Below are 19,812 nucleotides of genomic sequence, written 5' to 3'. Positions count from 1 at the left end.
GGTAACATTTTCATGCTATTGCTGGAATGGTGTGCCTTATTCAACTTTGTTTCAAGATATTGACATTTTTTCTACATAATGAAACAAGTTAAAGTGCATTGGAAACAAAGGGAATTATCTCACCACACTGGCAGGATTTTCCTCTTGTTTTAACAAAACTGAGATTTTGAGACTGAACATGAGATTTTTGCAGAGGGGTGTTCTGCAGCCTACTTTCAACGTGTTGTTATCAAGTTTACATTGGCCTTATTTAAAGAGGACTGTAGCTTATACCCTTCTTATTACTCTCATGTAAATCTGCAATTACCATTAAAAAGAGAAGAAACTGTGCGTAAAACGGGAGCTGCAAAAGACAGAGCGATAGTGCCCATGAAGTGAAGGCATTTATTTCTCTCTCTCCCCCTTTTTCCTCCACCTTCTGCTTTTAGGGAAGTCGGTCAGCTGACTGTCTGTAGCTGTCAAGAGTGTGTTGTGCCCCCTCCTCTCCTCTCCTCCTCCTTCTCTTCCTCTATTTCAGCGCCGAGTCCCGTTCCCATTGGAGAGCAGCGCGCACTGGATCCAGCCTTTCAGCTCGACGTCACGGTGCGCTATAAGGATAAAGCCCTGGCTGGCTTCAAGCGCAGTCTGCTGGATACCAGAGCGTGAGTGAGAGTCGGAGAGGGGAGCCTAAATCTCTGCGGTGCAGAGCTGGAAAAGCTGCTTCTCAGCGAAAATCATACGCCCTATTTACTCTGCTTATTTGCTTCTGCATTATTTTCCTGGAGAAAAAAAAGGGACTTATAACCAAGAAGTTGCAACGAGGACTGGTGCCCGTCTCAGCGTATATGCGTGGTATTTCTTTTTTGTATTATTATTTATGTTGATTCTTTGTGAATACACTTCTACTGAAGGGACTGAGGTTTTACTTTTGCACTGAGACGCATTGCTTTCTACCTCCTGTCCTGGTCTCTGTGCCAGATTATCCCAGCAGAAGTAGGCTAAATGACGCAAATTCCGATGTCGTTTGCAGAGCATTAGTCTGAAAGTTTTCCCCGACTACTTTTCTTCGTTTTCCTTTTTTCCACCGATCACTCGGTGTTTCATGCTACAGCAAGCTAGTGCACAGCGGTGGAGGAGCCAAAAGAACTATTGCATGAGACAAGAAAGGAGAGAAGAGACGCTGATTAATAAGTCAGTTTTTGCAACGCTCGCAAGTACCTTTGCATATCTGCAAAAGAGTCGCGACAGCAACATGAGCACAGAGCTGAACATGGGCCCGGAGCTCCCCAGCAGCCCTCTGGCTCTGGAATATGTCAACGATTTTGACCTGATGAAGTTTGACGTGAAGAAGGAAGGCCTGGCCGGGCTGGAGCGCCCCGGAGTGCGCCAGTGTAACCGCCTCCAGCCCCAAGGCTCTGTGTCCTCCACTCCCATCAGTACACCCTGCAGCTCGGTGCCCTCCTCGCCCAGCTTCAGCCCCACAGAGCAGAAAAACCACCTAGAGGAGCTGTACTGGATGCCGAACAGCGGGTACCACCAGCAAATAGACCCGCAGACGCTGAGCCTGACCCCGGAGGACGCAGTGGAGGCCCTGATCGGAGCCACGGCTCACGGCCATCCTCCGCCTCCGCACGTCCAACAGCAGCTGCAGCAGCAAGGCGCCTTCGAGGGCTACAGGGGCCCGCACCACCACCACAGCCACCACGGCCACGGCCAGCAGCACCACCACCCGTACGCGGGGGGCATCCCACACCACCCCGACGAGTTGTCCGGTCACCCGGGAGGACACAACCACCCACACAGCCAGCATCACCATCACCACAGCCAGGACCCCGACAGCCCGTCCCCGGTGTCCCCGGAGTCCCACCAGCCCCTTCATCACCACCGCCACCATCATCACCACCATCCGCACGGCCATCTGGGCCAATCGGCGGCCCACCACGGCTCCGGGGGAGGGCTCAACGTGGAGGACCGCTTCTCCGACGACCAGCTGGTGTCCATGTCGGTGAGGGAGCTCAACAGACACCTACGGGGCTTCACCAAGGACGAGGTCATCCGCCTCAAGCAGAAGAGGAGGACCCTGAAGAACCGGGGCTACGCGCAGTCCTGCCGATTCAAGCGGGTGCAGCAGAAGCACGTGCTGGAGAACGAGAAGACCCAGCTGATCAACCAGGTGGAGCAGCTCAAGGCGGAGATCAGCCGGCTGGCGAGGGAGAGGGACGCCTACAAACTCAAGTGTGAGAAACTGACGGGGTCGGGGGCCAATAACGGGTTCCGCGAGGCTGGCTCTACTAGTGACAACCCGTCATCACCAGAGTTTTTCATGTGAGTTGTAATAGCCTTTTCTTGTGCCCCCACCTCCTTTCTCCACAACTGACTGACTGGCTGATGAACAAACGATAATAATCCACACCCTCCCATACTGTTTATGATTATACTAATAACGGTAACAATTATATTCATATTAGAAGAGTAATCCATCAAATACTATTCTCATATATAATCATCTCTCCATCCACGTGTCAACTGAGATACAAAGAGCAATGTAGAGTGTCTGATCAGTCGCAGCATCTTTGTAGATTAGTTGCTTGTAGTGAAGAGACTTTTTTTCTTCTTCAAAGAAGAGGACCGGCTGATGAACTTTGTTTTTTCCTTTGAGGCTACAGCTTTTAAATAATCTGTAAGTAGTGTGGGATGGCGTCGAGGCATTTGTCTGGCAATTTTGTTCTCCAAAATGATGACATTGTTATGAAACAACAAGTAGGCCTGGCCTCACAGCCTGCGACACACGAGACTCACATTCGACAAGTGGGCCCGTAATCTGAGAAAAATCTCCAAAACCAAGACTCCACATTATGCAAACTTAACTTCTGTCTACTAACCCGCCACAGGGGGGACATTTTATGCAACATCTCATTGATTTATTGCCTGCTTGGTTATATTCGAATATATATTGAAACAAAAAATCTGCATTAAATATTAATCCTGCATGCTGGACATGTACGGTAATAATTTCTATTTTGTACCTTCATCTTCTCGTGTACTATATTAAGAGCATGTTGTTGATCTGCGCTTCTCCATAGTTTGGGGGGTTAGAGAAATGCAACGGGGACAGAACAGCAGGACTGCCGGTGCAGTATCATATGGTGTGGGTTTCTTTAGGCTTGTAAATATTATGCAACCGCAAAACTGCACACCAAGATTGAGGAGGCTGGTTTGAACTTCTTTCTTTCTTTGTGTTGTGTTTTTTGTCTCATTTATATATTTTTTTTCATTTGGGGTATTGATTGAGAGATATGGGCATTTTTTCAGTTGCATTTAAATACAACAAACTTTGTGTGTCAAGTGCACTTTTGGATAATGATTTCTAAGTTTTCATTTTGAATTTTGTGCAAACCTCCCTCCAGGAAGACATACTATGATACTAGATTGTTAAATGCAAAGTTTTATAGTAATATTTGGACACACTCACATCTGTTGTGTGAGGTTGAAGAGACAGACATGTGGCCACAATATTATAGGACCCAGGTAACACATCGATTGCACACTATTACGCACCAAGACATGGTTAAAAGTTTTGAACATACTGTGTAGCCCACATAGGCAACAGTAATATGTGGCACATGTTCTCCATCATTTTAATTCAATGTGGCTGTCGTGGCACTAATTCAGAGGAGAACTGCTGTCTGCCGTTCTGTTAACTCTTGCGCAACCCTAACCACATCAGACCCAAACAGAGACAAGTTATCCTTTCTCACTCTGATTGGCGTACTTTAGGCTCACCTGTAGCATATTAGCAGTAACAACAATAATTTATATTTTCAAAAAGTCCAACAACTTACATGTCAGGGGTTTTATGTAGAGTTAACATTTAGATAACGCATGCGTTTTAATACGAAGTAAGAATATTAATGCTATATGTTTTCCTGATTTTTTTTCTGCCGGTCAGTAAAAAAAGGGGATTCAGGTTGTGCAAATTCTCAAAATGAAAACTATGTGTATGTTATATAATACGTTTTTTGTCTGTTTTTATTATTATTTGATGATTCTGGTTCTGCTGGCCAGATGCATAGTTAAAGTTTTTATTTTAATGATTTAAATTAACAAACTGTCAGATCATATCGAATAAGCATGGTGCTTGCATTTGAAACTATTGTTGAAAAGTCATGCATTTAACAATCTTTGGTTTGTTACTGATTCAACTGTGTTGAAATCGAATTGAAACTGCAGCAGCGGGTTGTTGTTTTGTTTTCATCAATTCCATGTACTTTGCGATGATGGGGATCAATTTTCAATCCTGTTTATATAAATAAGAGTAAAACACTTAAATTGAACTGTTGTAGTTCCATTCAGGCTGGTTTCTGTTTTGTCTTATTTTTGGTTGTTTTTGGAAGAAATTGTTTCCTATTTTGCTTATTAAAGTCATTGAAATGGCAATAATTACCTCTCAGACTTTTTATTCTGCCCCCATAGGAGATGAGACCAAGAGCCATGCTGACGAAATCCAGTGCAGGTTGAATGTTAGGGAAAGCGATATAGAAGGCGACATATTACCAATATTGACCAATAATTAATAATTTCACCCACGATTTCAGTGACAATAACTTTAAGAGGACACCAATTGCCAAAAAGTCATAGGTTAAAGTTAATAAAAAAACACATTCCTGGAAAGCTTGATTATTCTTCTCATAGTAGTCACAGTTAGAGATCCAAAATGTTGTGCATCTCCTTTTGGAAAAAAAATATATTTTCTCTATCTCTAGCAGTTAAATGCCTCATCATTGCATTTTTAGCACCATTTGTCCTTGGCCTTTATTTTATTTGCGGCCACAGAATCATAGGATGAAAACCTTGGATTGGAGCCTATTGGCCTGCTGTGATTAGATCAGAAACTAACCGGGTCTGGCCGTTTATGTGGCGCTGCAGGGAGATTCCTGTGCTGCTGGCCTCTGCTGGCATGCTGACTTCTGCAGAAACCCCGCCGTTGCAAGAGCCCACGGTAAAAGGAGATCTTTGACCTTGCAACATGCCGGAGAAGAGATTAAAACCTCAGATTTACATGAAGTGGTAAAATGATTTTTGGTTGTTTGTTTTTGGCATGCAGTGGCGTGGGTTTGAATACAGCATAGGCTCATCCCGGCTGGCTGTTACACAATTTGACCGCCTATCCACTGTTGTGACCCCCGGATCTTAATTTCAAAATACTTCCACATCCCGTGTGTGCGCGCCCGCGGGTGCGCGTGATATTTCCATGGTTAAAATTTGTAGAGTGAATTAATAATAATGCGTCAGTACACTCTCAATTTTTTAGATGTCTTTTTCCTAAACAAAGCTGCATGGCAATGCGCACACACAATACAAAGTACAGGGAATTCTCACATGATTTTTGCCACTAATGACCGTACGTGCAACGTAATGTAGGCTAATAACAACGCATTCTTGATTTGGAGGCAAAAAACAAACACTCTCACTCTTCAGTCTGCATGTCCGGATAGTGTGACAATAGAAGCAGAGAAGAAGGAGAAGAGAGTAAGTGTTGATCTGGTCCGGGTCTAGAGTTTCTGGTGTCAGAACATTATCTGCCCCGTGTCTGCACATTCTCAAGGACAAAACCGCTAGGCAGGGAATCAACCAATCAGACCCAGGGAAGGCCAGTCTGGTTTACATTCTCTCTCTCTCTCTCCCTCTCTCTCTCTCTCTCTCTGGACAGCTACTGTAGCCTGGGGGCATGAGTGCAGCTGGGGTGAACCAGCCATATAGGAGAAGGAGGCCTATATTTACAGTTATGATAATGACAAAAATAACTCATAAGTATTTTGTTGTCTATAGGGAATCTGACTCACCCTCTTTCTCTCCCATCCCTCTTTTTATATACATTATATATAAAAGATACTGTGTGTGTGTGCGTGTGTGTGAGAAAGAAAGAGAGAGAAAGAGACACACACTCAGACGCACAAACAGGAGGAAAAATAGGGTTGTGTATTGTGTATCATATGGTCTATTACGGCTTCAGAACTCAACAGACTTGCTTCTCCTGAAGCCAAGCTGAACACACAGAACTGAAAGAGAAAGAGCTTGAATATCATCACCAAGGTCTCCTGGAGAAATCAAACAGATGACGAACAAGCAGTGTCATTAAATGTACAAAAAAATCATTATACGTAATGACTGTCGGTGATTTTACAAGAGTGGCTCAAATTCTATTTGTTTCTCCTTTATATGATATAATAAATCTCTTGCAGCTAGACGTAAACATACCACTTGAAAAAAAAATCAAATGATTAATAATGTATTCATGATCTGATTTATATCACAAGAGAGTAAATCAATACACACAAATTGATCAACTGTTTGTGTGATATTTTGTTGTGTCTAAAGCCAGTGGGTTAAGTGCATTACATGTGCAACATAAACACAATGCAGGCATGACAGCACTTAGGGCACAGTTAATTCAATCACACACAAACACAACTTTTTCTCTAATTCATGCCCACAGGAATTCTGTTTTACATTTTGTGAAAAGCAGCGTGTTTCTGATGAGAGCCAAAGACATCAAGTACTTCATAAAGAAATGTACGGTGTGGAAAATTGTAAAAAGAAAGGGAAAGGGAATGAGAGGGAGAAACAGAGAGAGAGGGGGGGAATGTAGAGGAAGGCATCAGCCTCAGCTCAGCGGAAGAGCCAAGGACACAGTGACCAGGCGTACTGTAATGATTTTAGTCTCCGATCACACATTCACGCCCCCCCACAGAGATCCTATCTGCATTCAGCCTGCTCTGCCAGCCTCCACCTCCATCTCCTTGTACCAGCAGCAGCAGCAGCAGCAGCAGCAGCAGCAGCGGACCCAGGGACAGAAGCTCCAAGTCCGGCCTCCTGCGTTTCATCGCCTGGACCCTCCAGCCTCCGAGCTCCAGATCCAGTCAGCTGCTGCAGGTTTTAGAAACTCACCGAGCGCTCGTCTCGTCTCGGCCGCAGTTAAAGTGTCTGCAGTGTGTTTGTGCATCTCTTCCTCCTCTACACACACAGACTTGGAAAACCTGCGTACACTTGTGCACCATGCATAAATTGGAGAGGAGTGCGCTGGTGATCTTTTTGCTAATTTAACTTTTTTTTTTTTTCTGAGCCATACAAGGTTATTTTAATTACCACCAGGCACTATACCGTTTTAACTCATTGTGTGTTATCATGTTGATTTAAGTGCATTTAGATTAAAAAAAAAAATCCATTTAGGTATATTGCATATGCACACACACACACACACACACACACACACGCACACACACGCACACACACACACACACACACAGCCCAGGACACTGCCACACCAGCAGCCCATTGACTTTCATTGGAAGTGACTTCCCTGCTACTCTAAATCACAATGATTTCCTGGGGAATTAAAGCAGGCTTTTCCCGAGGGGCACACACACACTACAGAGCAGTAACCAGTTACTAAGATGTTTTTTTCTGTTTTGTGTGTGTGTGTGTGTGTGTGTGTGTGTGTGTGTGTGTGAGTGTGCGTGTGTGTTTGTGTTTGTGTGCTAGTGCCTGCATGCCTATAAATGCAAACATAATGAAGAGAAGAGGATTAAAGGAATATATTTATGCAACTTTTCTTTATCTATTTGTATAATCCCCACTTTCATATAGCTCAGTGTCTTCACATTCTCCCTGGTGCTTTAAATTTTTGCTTTTTGTTGTGTTTACCAAGGATTCACTTTATCTCATAGGTGTGTGCATGCGCACACGTGTGTGTGTGAGTGTGTGTGTGTGTGTGTGTGTGTGTGTGTGTGTGTGTGTGTGCGTGCGTGTGCGTGTTTCAGACTGGCTGTTGGAATCTCACAGTTCTCGGTGCACTGGACCCGAGTCAATGGCAATCAATCTTCAGCACCATCTTCTTCTCGTCTCTCGCTCATCTCGCTATCCTTCCCTTCATCTTCTTTCCTTCAATCCTCAGTCGAGCCCGGCCCTGTCTGGGTTTCACATCAAGACAGCATCAGTGCATCTGTTATTTATCTTCAGCTTGTTAACCCCCCCAAACACACACACACACACTCAAATAATTAAACACAAGTAGTCTTACCATTCCTTGATGCACACACATATTTGCACAAAAAAACAGACTCACAAAAACACACACACATTTCTTACTGTGGGTTAAGTTTTATGTTAATCTCTGTTTTATTACCACCTTTACGTCATTTTAGACTCGTGACATGCAGGCGCACACACACACACACACACACACACACACACACATACACATGCATACCCATACGCACACATACAAACACACAAACACACACACTTGCGACAGGAATGTGGATTTATCCTTCAGTTTTGTGGTTATTTATTTTGTATTGTATATTATATTTCTATGTGAAAAATCATATTTTGCAGAAATTTTTTTTTTTCCATCTAACTGCTCATACTTTATTGACAATTTTAGCGTCACTACACAAACTTGTTTGTAACTGTACTTTCATGTCATAATGTATTAACATCAACATGAATGATAATATCTAGACCGTTTCCTTTCCAACATGGCAGCAGACGAGAAGTAACCGAGGTTCCCGCTGACCTCGTTCACCGCAGCCGTTCTCCGTGATGAATTTGTACCTTCATGGTCACAACCAGTCAATGGTCTGTATGACGGATACCTATGGCCATGGCCGCAGCGCCTCGATGAAAGTGACCCATGTGTACATCCCCGCTTCCGGGATGTGAAACCCAATTCCGGGTGGGATTGATCCATGTCTGGCCGCCGCGGGGATAAGGCCGGAGGGAGAAGATAAGAGCAGACACCGAGCGGTCAATGATACGTTTGAACCATCAACCTCCACCGCAAACACGACGCTATAGTGTCCCCTTCTGCCTCTTAAAGGTATACAGCCCGCATGTCATCATCATGTGTGAAAAGGCACTTGCTGCCCTTTAAGTACTGCTTACTTTCACTGAAAATAACAAAACATTACAGATGGAATTAGATGAATTAAGAAGTAAAATACACTACCAGTCAAAAGTTTGGACACCTGATTGAATGTACAATGTTTTTCATTATCTTAAATTTTTGATTTTGATCTACAGGCTTATGCTTAAATGCTTGAAATTTGTTTCTTAGACACATATAAATAGTGAAGTTGATGCCTATGTATGAATTTTTTTCCAAAGCCTTTGCCTTTCCATCAAGGCAAAAGGTGGAGAATGTAAAATATAAGATAGTTTTGATTTATTTAACACTCTTTTGGTCACTGCATAATTCCATTTGTGTTATTTCATAGTTTTGATGTCTTTACTATTATTCTAAAATGTGAAAAATAGTAAAAATAAAGAGAAATGTGTGTGTCCAAACTTCTGACTGGTAGTGTATATTGCATGCTAACAATTAGGACACGTCACAATGAGAAATGAACTACTGGGCCGTCTTGGGAGCACACAACGGGAATCTGATCTAATGAACAAAGTCAATTTTCTTCGTTGAAATATCTACACAGATTTTTTTCTATTCACCCTAAGTGGAATTATAGAATTATAGCCTGCCAGTCAATCTGCTCTCCTGAGTGAACACCTGAACTGCCTTGCATGTGTGGCGTCTGTGCGCTGGGTGTGTGCATGTGTACTGTATCATCTCCACCCTGTGTACTGTTCCGGCCTGTTGTCGCCCTAAGATGTGAGGTAAATAATTGAATGGATCCATTAATAAATAAAGTGCAGGGGAGAAGGGGAGAGAGGCGGGAGGGAGAGGAGAGCCGGGAGAGACAGGTCACTCATCTTTACAATCACAGCACAGGGAGTGGCGTGGCAGAGACTGCAAACACACTGCCACTTCTCCCTCTCTCCCCCCCCTCTCTCTCTCTCTCCTCTCTCTCTCTAGGAGGTGTCTGGACATAATCAGCATTAGCTATAGTGAACTCTGACTGGGAGCTTGGAGCAGGATGTGGCATTTCAACACATTTCCTCTCTGATCCACAGGGACAAGGCTACTTCCTGTAAAACAGGTGGAGGGAGGTAACATGGAGCTACCACCGCAGAGCCAGGCCAAGTCTACCTTTCACCCAGCCAAACTATTTTCCAATAGGCCTTGGTGAATTCCTATTGGCAGGGCAGCCATTCCTATGTCCTACAGTCTGCAATGCTATTTTTAATGGAAAAACCTGCCCAAGGAGCAGCAATTGGAAAGCAGAATACAAAGTTGTGGTTTTGAAGCATATAGAACTTTAAGAGGCTCCATTATCAGCTACTCAAAAGCTGCAGTCGTGTGATGAAAATTAATGTTTCCAGTAAAACGCCTTATTCAGGTGCCTTTTTTTGGCTGAGTATCATTTTGTCCTACTCTCACCTTGTTCCTCGGGACACCCTAATTGTTCACATCCTTAAAGGGACAAACCCTTTGTTTTTATCTTGTCCTCAGTCTGCTGTTTGGGAAATGTTTCAGAAGACGCTCTTCTGGGATGAGACACCAAATCAAGAGACACAGAATTTGAATTCGAGTTCGCCTCCAAAAGAGCAAACAGCAGCCAAAAAAAAAGCAGCCTTCCAATCACATCACTGTTCTTACATGCCCAGTCAGTCTTTCTCTCTTTCCCTCCCTCTTCTCTCTCTACTAATTCTCTACTAATGCTCTCTCACTGCTTTCTCTCTCCCGCATTCGCTCGTCTGCTCTCGTTCTTTTGCTCTCTTTCTTTCCCCTTGTTTTCTCGTTCTCCGGGCCTACGTTTTTTTATTTTACAGCCTGATCTCTTTTTAGATTTCCTCGTTTGGAGTTGCCACAACGCTCCCCGCTGCCAACATCTGTAAGTGGTTTGGAGGCGAGAGACAGCATGGAAAAACATCAAAAAAGAAAAAGAGCAGCACTGCACTCTACCAGGGTCAGATAGGACAGAGGCTGCGGAGGGGAGAGAGGGATAAAAACTGCATTGGGATCAGAGGCACACTCAGGCGGCAGGTCAGGCTCTCTCTGTCTGGCTGAAAGAATAAGGTTGGCACTGGTGCCTGTTTGTGGTAGGAGATAAATGTCTGAATCAGGAAAAGACACACATTCTTCTTGCAGTATATTCCTGGCTGTGCACTGCTCTGCTCTGCACAGTGCAAAACATAGATGCAATATATGCATATAGTTTGGAGTGGGGGGGGGGGGGGGGGGGCTTCTTGGGACCCCACAGTTGAGGGTTTACTCGGGATTGACCTCAATCACGTGTGAGGTTTAGGCAGATTGGATTTAAGCTGCAGCACTTTTAAAGAGATTATGTTATTGTAAGAGATTAGGGGAAGCAGATACATTGAAGGGAGCTAATGAGGGGGTTCTCCCCTCCCCAACTGCCAGCCTAATTCAGAGCTCACTGTCCTGTTGATAATACACACTACAATAGTATTACTGTGGCATTAGAGGCTTTACAGTGTTGTGGCAGTGAGAGCCACACTGTTGATAGTGTGGTGTATGTAGAGGTTCGGATGATTATGTGTATTGCATTGCAGAGTGTACTACTTTGTGTGGGGCTTGTGGCTACGTTTTATGCACACGTGTGTTTGTGTGAGAGAGAGTGAAACAGAGAGGGAGAGGGAAGGAGAGTTTGTGTGTACAGTAGGGTCTCATTAGGTAATGAGGATGATTACAATGCATTAGGTGGTGGAGAAGAGAGGCGAGGGCCACAGGGTGGGAGGGGAGAAGAGAACATGTGTCTGTGATTTGCGGCATAAGCACATACCATTTAATTGACACAAGCGCTCACTGTCTTCTGATTGGAGCAGAGCTGTCCTCTGCAAGTCTGCTTGGCCCTCTCTGTCCTTGACTCGGAGGGCAGAGAGACAGATGTGGTGGGAACGAGGCGGAGGAGGGGAGCAGAGACAGTGTGGAAAGGTACTGGACAGAAAGGTGGCTGTGGTTACGGAGGCAGAGGGTGGAATATTGGACGTGCGTAAAAGGGTTTTGTAGGTCAGTCCTTAGCGGCAGTGTAAGACAGATGAAGAAGACAGAGAGGTTTCTTCTGAGAGTCCACATAACGGATTGCAATGCTGAAGAAGTTATGTTCTATGTTTCTTCTAAAAAGGTGGGAGAAACTACAGGAGCATTACCTGACACAGAAGGGCAGGTAGCCGAATGTGTGGAGACAGGCTTCCCTTTGCGTGGAGCTGCCCTCTCACTTCCCCCTCTATAAGTAGGCAGGTATTTTTACCCAAGATAAAGTGCTGACCCTGTCCCAGGTAATTACACCCCTGTTGGGCTCTGGCACAGACATGTCAGGGCGGTGCTGAGTGCACCTTACACCCCAGCTATGGGTAAACCACACTTATCTCACTATTTACAAGCTAGTATAGAGCCTAGCTCCACATGAGAGAAAGGCAGGAGGGCATACCTTGGCAAAGCTAGGCAACCCTCCTTCTGGCGAAGGCCCACGGACACCCTATCCACCATCAGTCAAAGAACATGAAAGTAATGAAACTTATACTCCATATTTATGTAAAGGATATGATCAAAGTAAAGAAAAACAGCAACATGATAATAATGCCACAGGGAAAGATTCTGGTGATTTTGTGCCCGTGTGTGGTACATTTCCTGGCATGTATTCAATCCAATAATCTCTAAGAGGGTTAGGCATGTTCTAATCACTTCTAACATAATAACGCTGAATGATCATGAATGATGCATATCTTACTTGGAGGCAGTTTTCAAGGAAAACAATTGCCCTATCAACATGTCTGGATGTGTTCTCGCGAAATGATTTGAGAAGCACAATGTTGATTTAAGCCATAGTCTTCTCAGTAAGAAGATATGATCCCAGCTAAGCATTTATGAGGAAAAGGAGGAGATGGAGTGTTCTACCACCATCACAAGGATGGTGGGTCCAGATGATCACTTAAAATCATTATGTTTATTGGTGATTACTGTTCCTCTAGGAGAAGACTGGACCAAAACTATGACAGTAAAAGCACAACCCACCACCACAGAGCAAAGTAATTATGTTGGTGTTTCATTTATTTTGACCGTACCCTGTATTTAAGTGCGTTGTCATCAAGATGATATTAGCCCAGTTTCAAGTGCTGTGCCCTCCATTCCACGTAGGTTTCCACTGCACGCCTGCAAGGGGAAAGTCTGTACCAAGGCCATAGAACATGTGTTTTTCAGACTTTGTATGTCTGCGAGCAGAGTAGGAAATCTTTAGACCCAGTCGTCTTTACAAGAGACTTTCCCTCCAGTATCTATATATCTTCGCTCCCATTAAAGGCATGTTCCATGGAAACTATGCGCTGTGTGTTGCTAGGCAAAGGAGAGGCTGAGGGAAATGGCTGTGGTCAGACTGTGGTCCTTGAAAGAGAGAGGGAGAGAGTGAGGAGAAGAAAGACAGAGGGAGAGAGCGGAGGAAAGAAAAGTATGAGGCAGTTTATGCATTTGAATCATATACCTATGCATGCAAACGCACACGTGCACGCACATACACACATATGCACATGCACAAGCACGCACTGTTCCAGCTGAGGTGTTGTGTGTAATAATACGCTGGTGGGAATGTGCCACTGCACGTTAATTCTCCCTTCACGCTTGCGTTGAGGAACACAGAGCCTCTAATTGATGCTAAACAAACTGCTGACCCAGACTCAGGATGAAGGTCTGTCACTGATGCACACACACACACACACACACACACACACACACGCACACGTATGCCCGCGTGCACACACACACGTACACAATCCATAAAATATACCCTTTGCTCCCAAATACACAAAAGGTGAATATGCATAACTCCGGTGGAACAATTCTGCGGCCTGCTAAATTGTCACACACTTTTTTGCATTGTATAAGAGGCTTATAGATGCAGAGCCTGAAAGTCATCCAACGTATGCAAAAGTATGAGACTCCAGGATAGCAATCCGCAATGTCCTTGGGTTTTGGAGGTACATATGAGAGAGTGTGTGGGAGTGTGTATATGTGTGCATTAGGAGAACCTTCTGAAGGGTGGGGGGCCTGAGAAGGTAAACTCCTACTCATCCTTGTCACACACACGCATATACACAAACACAGACACAGGCGCACACACACACACACACACACACGCTGGCCCCTAAAGGAAGCTCCAGGGAGGCACAACGACGCCTTTGTGCGGGCCAGATTTCCCATGTCTCCCTGCTCCAGCACACAGATAGATCATCTCAGCATAGCCTGCTGTATGAAGGGCAAGTGCATGCACGCCACGGAGAGAGGGAGAGGGAGAGCGAGCGAGGGAGGGAGAAAAAGAAGGAGAGAGAAAGAGTGGGAAAGAAGTTATAGCCCGGACCACTTTTTTCCCTTTCTCTTTTCACACTTTCCCCTTGTCTCTTGTCTCCCATGTCTTTCCTTCTTTCTCTCTCTCTCTCTCCCTCCATGCCCCCCCCACCCCCCCCTCCTTTCTCTCTCTCTCTCTCCGCAGAGGAATCCAGTCTCTCCGTTGGGACTGGAGCTCTTTGAAGGTGATCCAGAACTGTGCTACTCGCTGCCTCTGCTGCCGCTGCTCTCCTCCCTCTCTTCCCCACCTCCTCCTCCTCCTCCTCCTCCTCCTCTACCCTCCACCCTCCACCCCCGCCCCTCGAGCCCTCAGGGGGCCTGGATCCCGCTCAACCGAGAGCAGCCGTGCTCCAAATCCAGGCCCTGGCTTGGCGCTCCTGCCGCAGGCCTCGCTGGCTGTCCCACTGCACCACAGAGAGACAGAGAGGTGGGAGGCCTGGGAAGAGACGAGCAAGGGAGAATGAAAGAGAAAAAGGGGGGCGGAGGGGGGGGTAAGAAGCGTGTTTGGTCACATTTTCATTGGGCATTTCAGCAAGAGAGAGAGAGATTGGACGGGAGATGCTACGTACCTAGCACCAGTTTCCCTAAACCCAGCTCTCCTCGCTTACTGGTCACCTCTCCCCTCTCCCTCTCTCCTTTACATAAGTGTTTATTTTCCCTTTCTTTTCATCCTCACACTCCCTCCTTCTTTCCATCCCACTTCCCCTCTCTTCCCTTCCCTCCATCCCTAGGGCAAGCTCTTCACAGGCTCGTCAGACTGGTTTCTTTGGCACACCTCGAACGCACACACACACACACACACACACACACACACACACGGATGCCAACATACACTCAGACACATACCTCTCCACTATAACAGAGGGTCCTTCACTCGTTGCCTCAGAGTCGAGCAGGAAAAGACACAGAATGACAAACAGACAGAGGAGAAAAAAAAGAGACAGATAAAGAGAGGGAGTGAACTGGAGGGATGTGCATTCCTTTGGCTTGCCTGGCTGGGGAGCAGAGGAGACGTGTTGCTGGCTGTTCAGTTTATTATCCCCAAGCCATATGGGTTGGCAAGCTTATGGGGTGTGGTGGGATGTGTGTGTGTGTGTGTGTGTGGGTGTGTGTGTGTGTGTCAGAGTGAGGCAGAGAGTGTGATTATACTTCCATTATGTCTTTTATCACCTACAGTACATATCTGTGTGTGTGTTCCAGGCCACAATCACTGCTTGTTCAATACCTCAACCTGAGGAACCACACTTCCAGATTAGTACCTTCAATAAAACATAAAGAGCTTACACTAAGCACCAATACCTCTTAGTCTACATACCAATACATACCACACATTTATACACATGCACACACAAGCAAGCTTACGTTAACTGACATAAATGATTTGATTGCAACTTAATTGTAGTCACATGATGGAAGTGCAATGCATAGGGATTGTGTGCATTTTGATACTACTCCAGTTAATATTGATATTAACTTCAACAGCTAACCATTAGCTTTAAAGTGCATTCTTTATTCCCGGCATTCCTCAGTCATTTCCCCCATCTACTGAAATTCCTCTGACTCGGTTACTTTCATCTTAATCACCTCTTTCTGGCTCCTTCCTGCTCTGCCCCTTCAACGTCATAAGGGTCAGCATAGGTGTGTACGCTGTGCTTGCCGGAGTGCGACTGCTGCTGAGGGTGTATGCCTGTGCTGTATGTGTGTGTGTATGTGTATGTGTGTGTGTGTGCGTGGAAGGAGCAGCTATCTATAGCCTGTGTATCCCTGGGGATTTGAGTCTTAAACTCCATATTCATGACACATCACTGTGGGGATTAGAAGGGCATCATCAGATAGAGGGGCTTACGTCAGCGGGCACACGTATGCACATGCACGCACACACACGCGCACATATACACACGCACACACGCACACACACACACATACTGTATATATATACACATACACGAATAACACAGGCACACACCAGTCAGCAGCAGTCTCACCCCGGAAAGCACAGCATACACACTTTCCAGGGAGCTCTTCAGTTATTACTGGATGAAGTGCCTTTCTTACACTTGTACACACACACACACACACACACACACACACACACACACATTGTTAAACCAATAAAAGGCCAGAGAGGGCCAAAAGCACTTGCTTCTCTATCAGTAGATCTGGTATGCTATGGTAAAGCAGCCAGCATTATTGTCACTAACATGAATAGTTCAGTGGTAATTCTGAACAGATATTGTTTGCCTATTTGAAAATAATAGCCACCAATCTTAGTCCACCACTGCCAATTCAAATACTTTGAGTTGGAAAATGGTGAGATGAGAACAGACCAAAGTGTTCAGGAGGCAAGGGGGGGGGGGGGGGGGGGGTTGATTAAGGCCAAACCATGTGGAAGCTAATATGCGGGGGTGGTGATGGTGGGACAGGGAGCGGGGGGTGGGGTGGGGGAGGGGGTGGGGGTGGGGGGGTGTTAGCACAGGCAGTGCCTAGGGAGCTGGCTTCCCCTGCTATTGGCACAGCAATGGATCTGTGTTGTGATTTGTGATTGTTGTCCGTGTGTGTGTGTGTGTGTGTGTGTGTGTGTGTGTGTGTGTGTGTGTGTGTGTGTGTGTGTGTGTGTTCTTATCTCCTCTGGCCCACAGCAGCAGGAGCATCAGAGGAAGCACAGCCTTTCCTTCCTGTGCCTTTCACACACATGAGCCATAAAACACTGTGGCTCTGTCCGATGTATAGCTTACTCCAGATACACAAAGAGAGGCAGACAGACAGAGAACAAAGTAGAGAGAGAGAGAAAAAGAGAGAGAGAGAGAAAGGGAGTTTGTGTTTACAGTAGAGTCTCATTAGATAATGAGGATGATTATATTGCATTAGGTGGTGGAGAAGAGAGGTAAAGGCCACAGGGTAGGAGGGGAGAGGAGAACATGTGTGTGTGATTTGCGGCATAAGCACATACCATTTAATTGACACACGCTCTCTCTGTCTTCTGACTGGTGCAGAGCTATTTTGTACTGGGAGAGCAATAGAAAGGCAAGAGGGCTAGATGGAGAAACAGCTGAGGTGAGTGCGTAGGAAAGTGTGAGATGTGGGCCAGCAGCAGTAGAGGGTACCGGGACAGTGGATGTTCAGTATGGGCTGGTGCCCTCCATGGGGGGGCTGTGGAAGGACACTTCTCTACCCCACATTCAGCAGCTGGAGCTGGAGCTCTGGCAGGCTGCCAGACCCCCCCCCCCCCCCAACCCTCTCTTCCCCCTTCCCTCCACACTACTTAATAGGACCCCAACTTCCCTCTGTCGTCCCTCTATGTCAATCCCATAGTTGTCAGTAGCACTACCAATCATGTAGTCGAACATATAGACAGGCAGACCAGCAGTTAGCCACATGGACCCACACCAGGGTTTCCCCTTCCATTCAGTAGGAGGGGCAGGCCGCTACAAAAAATTATAATATGGAGATGTTGTTATTTTTGTGACCTAATGTATTTGTGATTTAAAAATCCATAAAAACTGTTTTTGCGTAAGTGCTCTGTTTTGTGATCCATCTTTGGAAATGATCCACTATTTGATACATGTGAGGGGTGTGTGGGCTCTCCTCTTGTAGTAGCTAACTCCAAGCAGCAAATGCCAGTGTTCTGATTGGTGTTTATCTCTGTCTGTCGTCTCTCACAACGATTGGCTGCTTGACCATGTGCAGACTGCCACCGCATGGTAAGGGCGGAGTCATCAAAGTTGCACTGTTAAGTGGGCTCATCACCTTAAGCTACACACTAAATGGAAATTTCCCTTTCTGCCAAAAAGACAAGCCACCACAAAAGGGACAAATAGAGATCTCTTCTTTTTTCTCTGTAAATGGGGATGATTTGGAGGAGAGTGGTGACAGTGAGAGGTGACAGTGCTGTTGTCAGTGATACCACGGGTAACACAGTAATTAACACCAGCAATCCAGGATCACATGCAGTCAAATTGTCAAAACACCAGGAGGCCTGGAGGCCTCCTCAATATCACCATCACAGAGCAAACAAATATATTTTAGCCAGCTTATCTGTTGGCCTCTTCTTTTACTCTTCATCTCACTCCCTCTTTCATTCTCGCTTTTTCACTTATTTCCCTTGATATACTGAAGCACTCTGCACTGACGAAGCCAAATAGCATTCATCATAGAGTAGTATAGACCCCAAGATCCTTGCCTATATAATGATAATGTTTGTTCCATCTTGTGATATTGGATTAGCTGTGTTATGGCACAACAAAATAAAAATGGAAGAGAAAAGCAGATTTACATGATAATCCTTAAAGCTACAAGCCGCAATTGATGCATCACCCCACTCTTTGTGTTGGAGAGACTGGCGGGGTGAAGTGCAACAGTGACCCCTCCAGGTGAGCGTATAGGTAACGGTTGGGGGAAGGACGCCTATGGTGGCAGCGGTTGGAGCTGGAGACAGATAAATTGAAGTTGCCTAAAAAGATAACGTTAGCGGTAATGATGTGTAACCGGGACTGATCTACTGATCCTCCAAAGAAACGGCACACAGAAAATAAACTTGTGCATGACTGTTCCCGGTTCAATATCGGATCAACGTTGGCTCAGTATTCGTCAAACGGCGGGCGCTAAAAACCTGAAAGGATTTTCCAGTGATGAAGAGCTAGCTGCAGTCTTGCTACTCTAGCAAGTAAACTTTTGGTGTCATTACCATGTTAGTTAGCGTCAGCATGCTAGCGAACCAGCAAGGCTAGCTTTTGCTGAAACCAAACAGTTCACATTCTGGGGCATATAATTTTGTATTTCCTCCAGCACAGCCGCAAGACAGTGCACATGAGCACAAATCACTAGATTGTAGCTTTAAAAACCTGTTAATTTTTTACATTTCAGGAGAATTGGACAGGTTTGAAAAATATATTCTGTAGAAATAGAGTTCAATAAAAAATCTTTTTTTTATTGTGACTTCTTCAGTCATCAGATGCCCTCTACCCTTTTGCTCTTGAAGTTTGTTCAGAACTGACAATTTACTGTAGACTGAAAGATGAGTGGATTTAAAAGAAAGGTTGCTGTCGGTGTTGCATTTTTTTCCAGTACAAATTAAAATATACAATATAGACTTAAAGTGTGAAGATAAAGCATCGGGAAATGGGAATAATAAGTTACACAGGTCGTGTTGTGCTGTGCTGTCTGACTGTGGGTCCTTGGTGCCTACGAAGAAATCCTGGGGGGAACACTGACACACACACACATGCACACAAAACATACACACATGTGCACACACACACACACATACACACACACACACACTCACAAACACTCTTATTCCATGGAGTATTGAGGTGGGAATAGTGCCAAACCAACACTTAATTTCAATTTCAAATCTCAGACCTGACTTTGACCTCTCAGCACAAAACTAGTTATAGACTCACACTCAGTTTCTCTCTCTCTCTCTCTCTCTCTCTCTCTCTCCCCTCTGCCTCTTATGCTACTTGTCAACACACATTCCTTGCCTTCGCTCTGCCTGCACTTTCCATGTGCTCTTATTTACTCCTGCATCTACTTACTACTCCCTCTCATCTCATCCTCTGACAACATCTTACGTC

At 45.3% G+C, this 19,812-nt stretch overlaps 1 protein-coding gene across 2 annotated transcripts; it reads left to right on the top strand.

Annotated features, from left to right (window-relative positions):
* Positions 1-639: 639 nt before the first annotated feature.
* Positions 640-4,408, top strand: mafba (MAF bZIP transcription factor Ba). Of its 2 annotated transcripts, XM_071537284.1 has the most exons (2): positions 640-1,321; positions 1,949-4,408. In XM_071537284.1, the coding sequence occupies exons 1-2, from the start codon at positions 1,082-1,084 to the stop codon at positions 2,306-2,308; spliced, it is 600 nt and encodes a 199-aa protein (XP_071393385.1). In that variant the 5' UTR covers positions 640-1,081; the 3' UTR covers positions 2,309-4,408. The 2 variants fall into 2 exon arrangements, with proteins under 2 accessions (XP_071393385.1, XP_071393384.1); XM_071537283.1 differs by having other exon boundaries at positions 640-4,408.
* The last annotated feature ends 15,404 nt before the right edge of the window (positions 4,409-19,812 follow it).

This window comes from Centroberyx affinis, unplaced genomic scaffold (assembly GCF_046629955.1).
Source record: "Centroberyx affinis isolate AG114_WGS23_722 - 3 ecotype Tasmania unplaced genomic scaffold, CSIRO-AGI_Caff_v1 ptg003010l_1, whole genome shotgun sequence".
Taxonomy (NCBI): Eukaryota; Metazoa; Chordata; class Actinopteri; order Beryciformes; family Berycidae; genus Centroberyx; species Centroberyx affinis.
Note: the sequence above shows the minus strand (reverse complement) of the source record. Positions and strands in the feature narration are given on the sequence as shown.

Excerpts from the sequence above, each read along its gene's own strand:
- mafba (XM_071537283.1), top strand. The coding sequence starts at position 1,082 with ATGCTACAGCAAGCTAGTGCACAGCGGTGGAGGAGCCAAAAGAACTAT.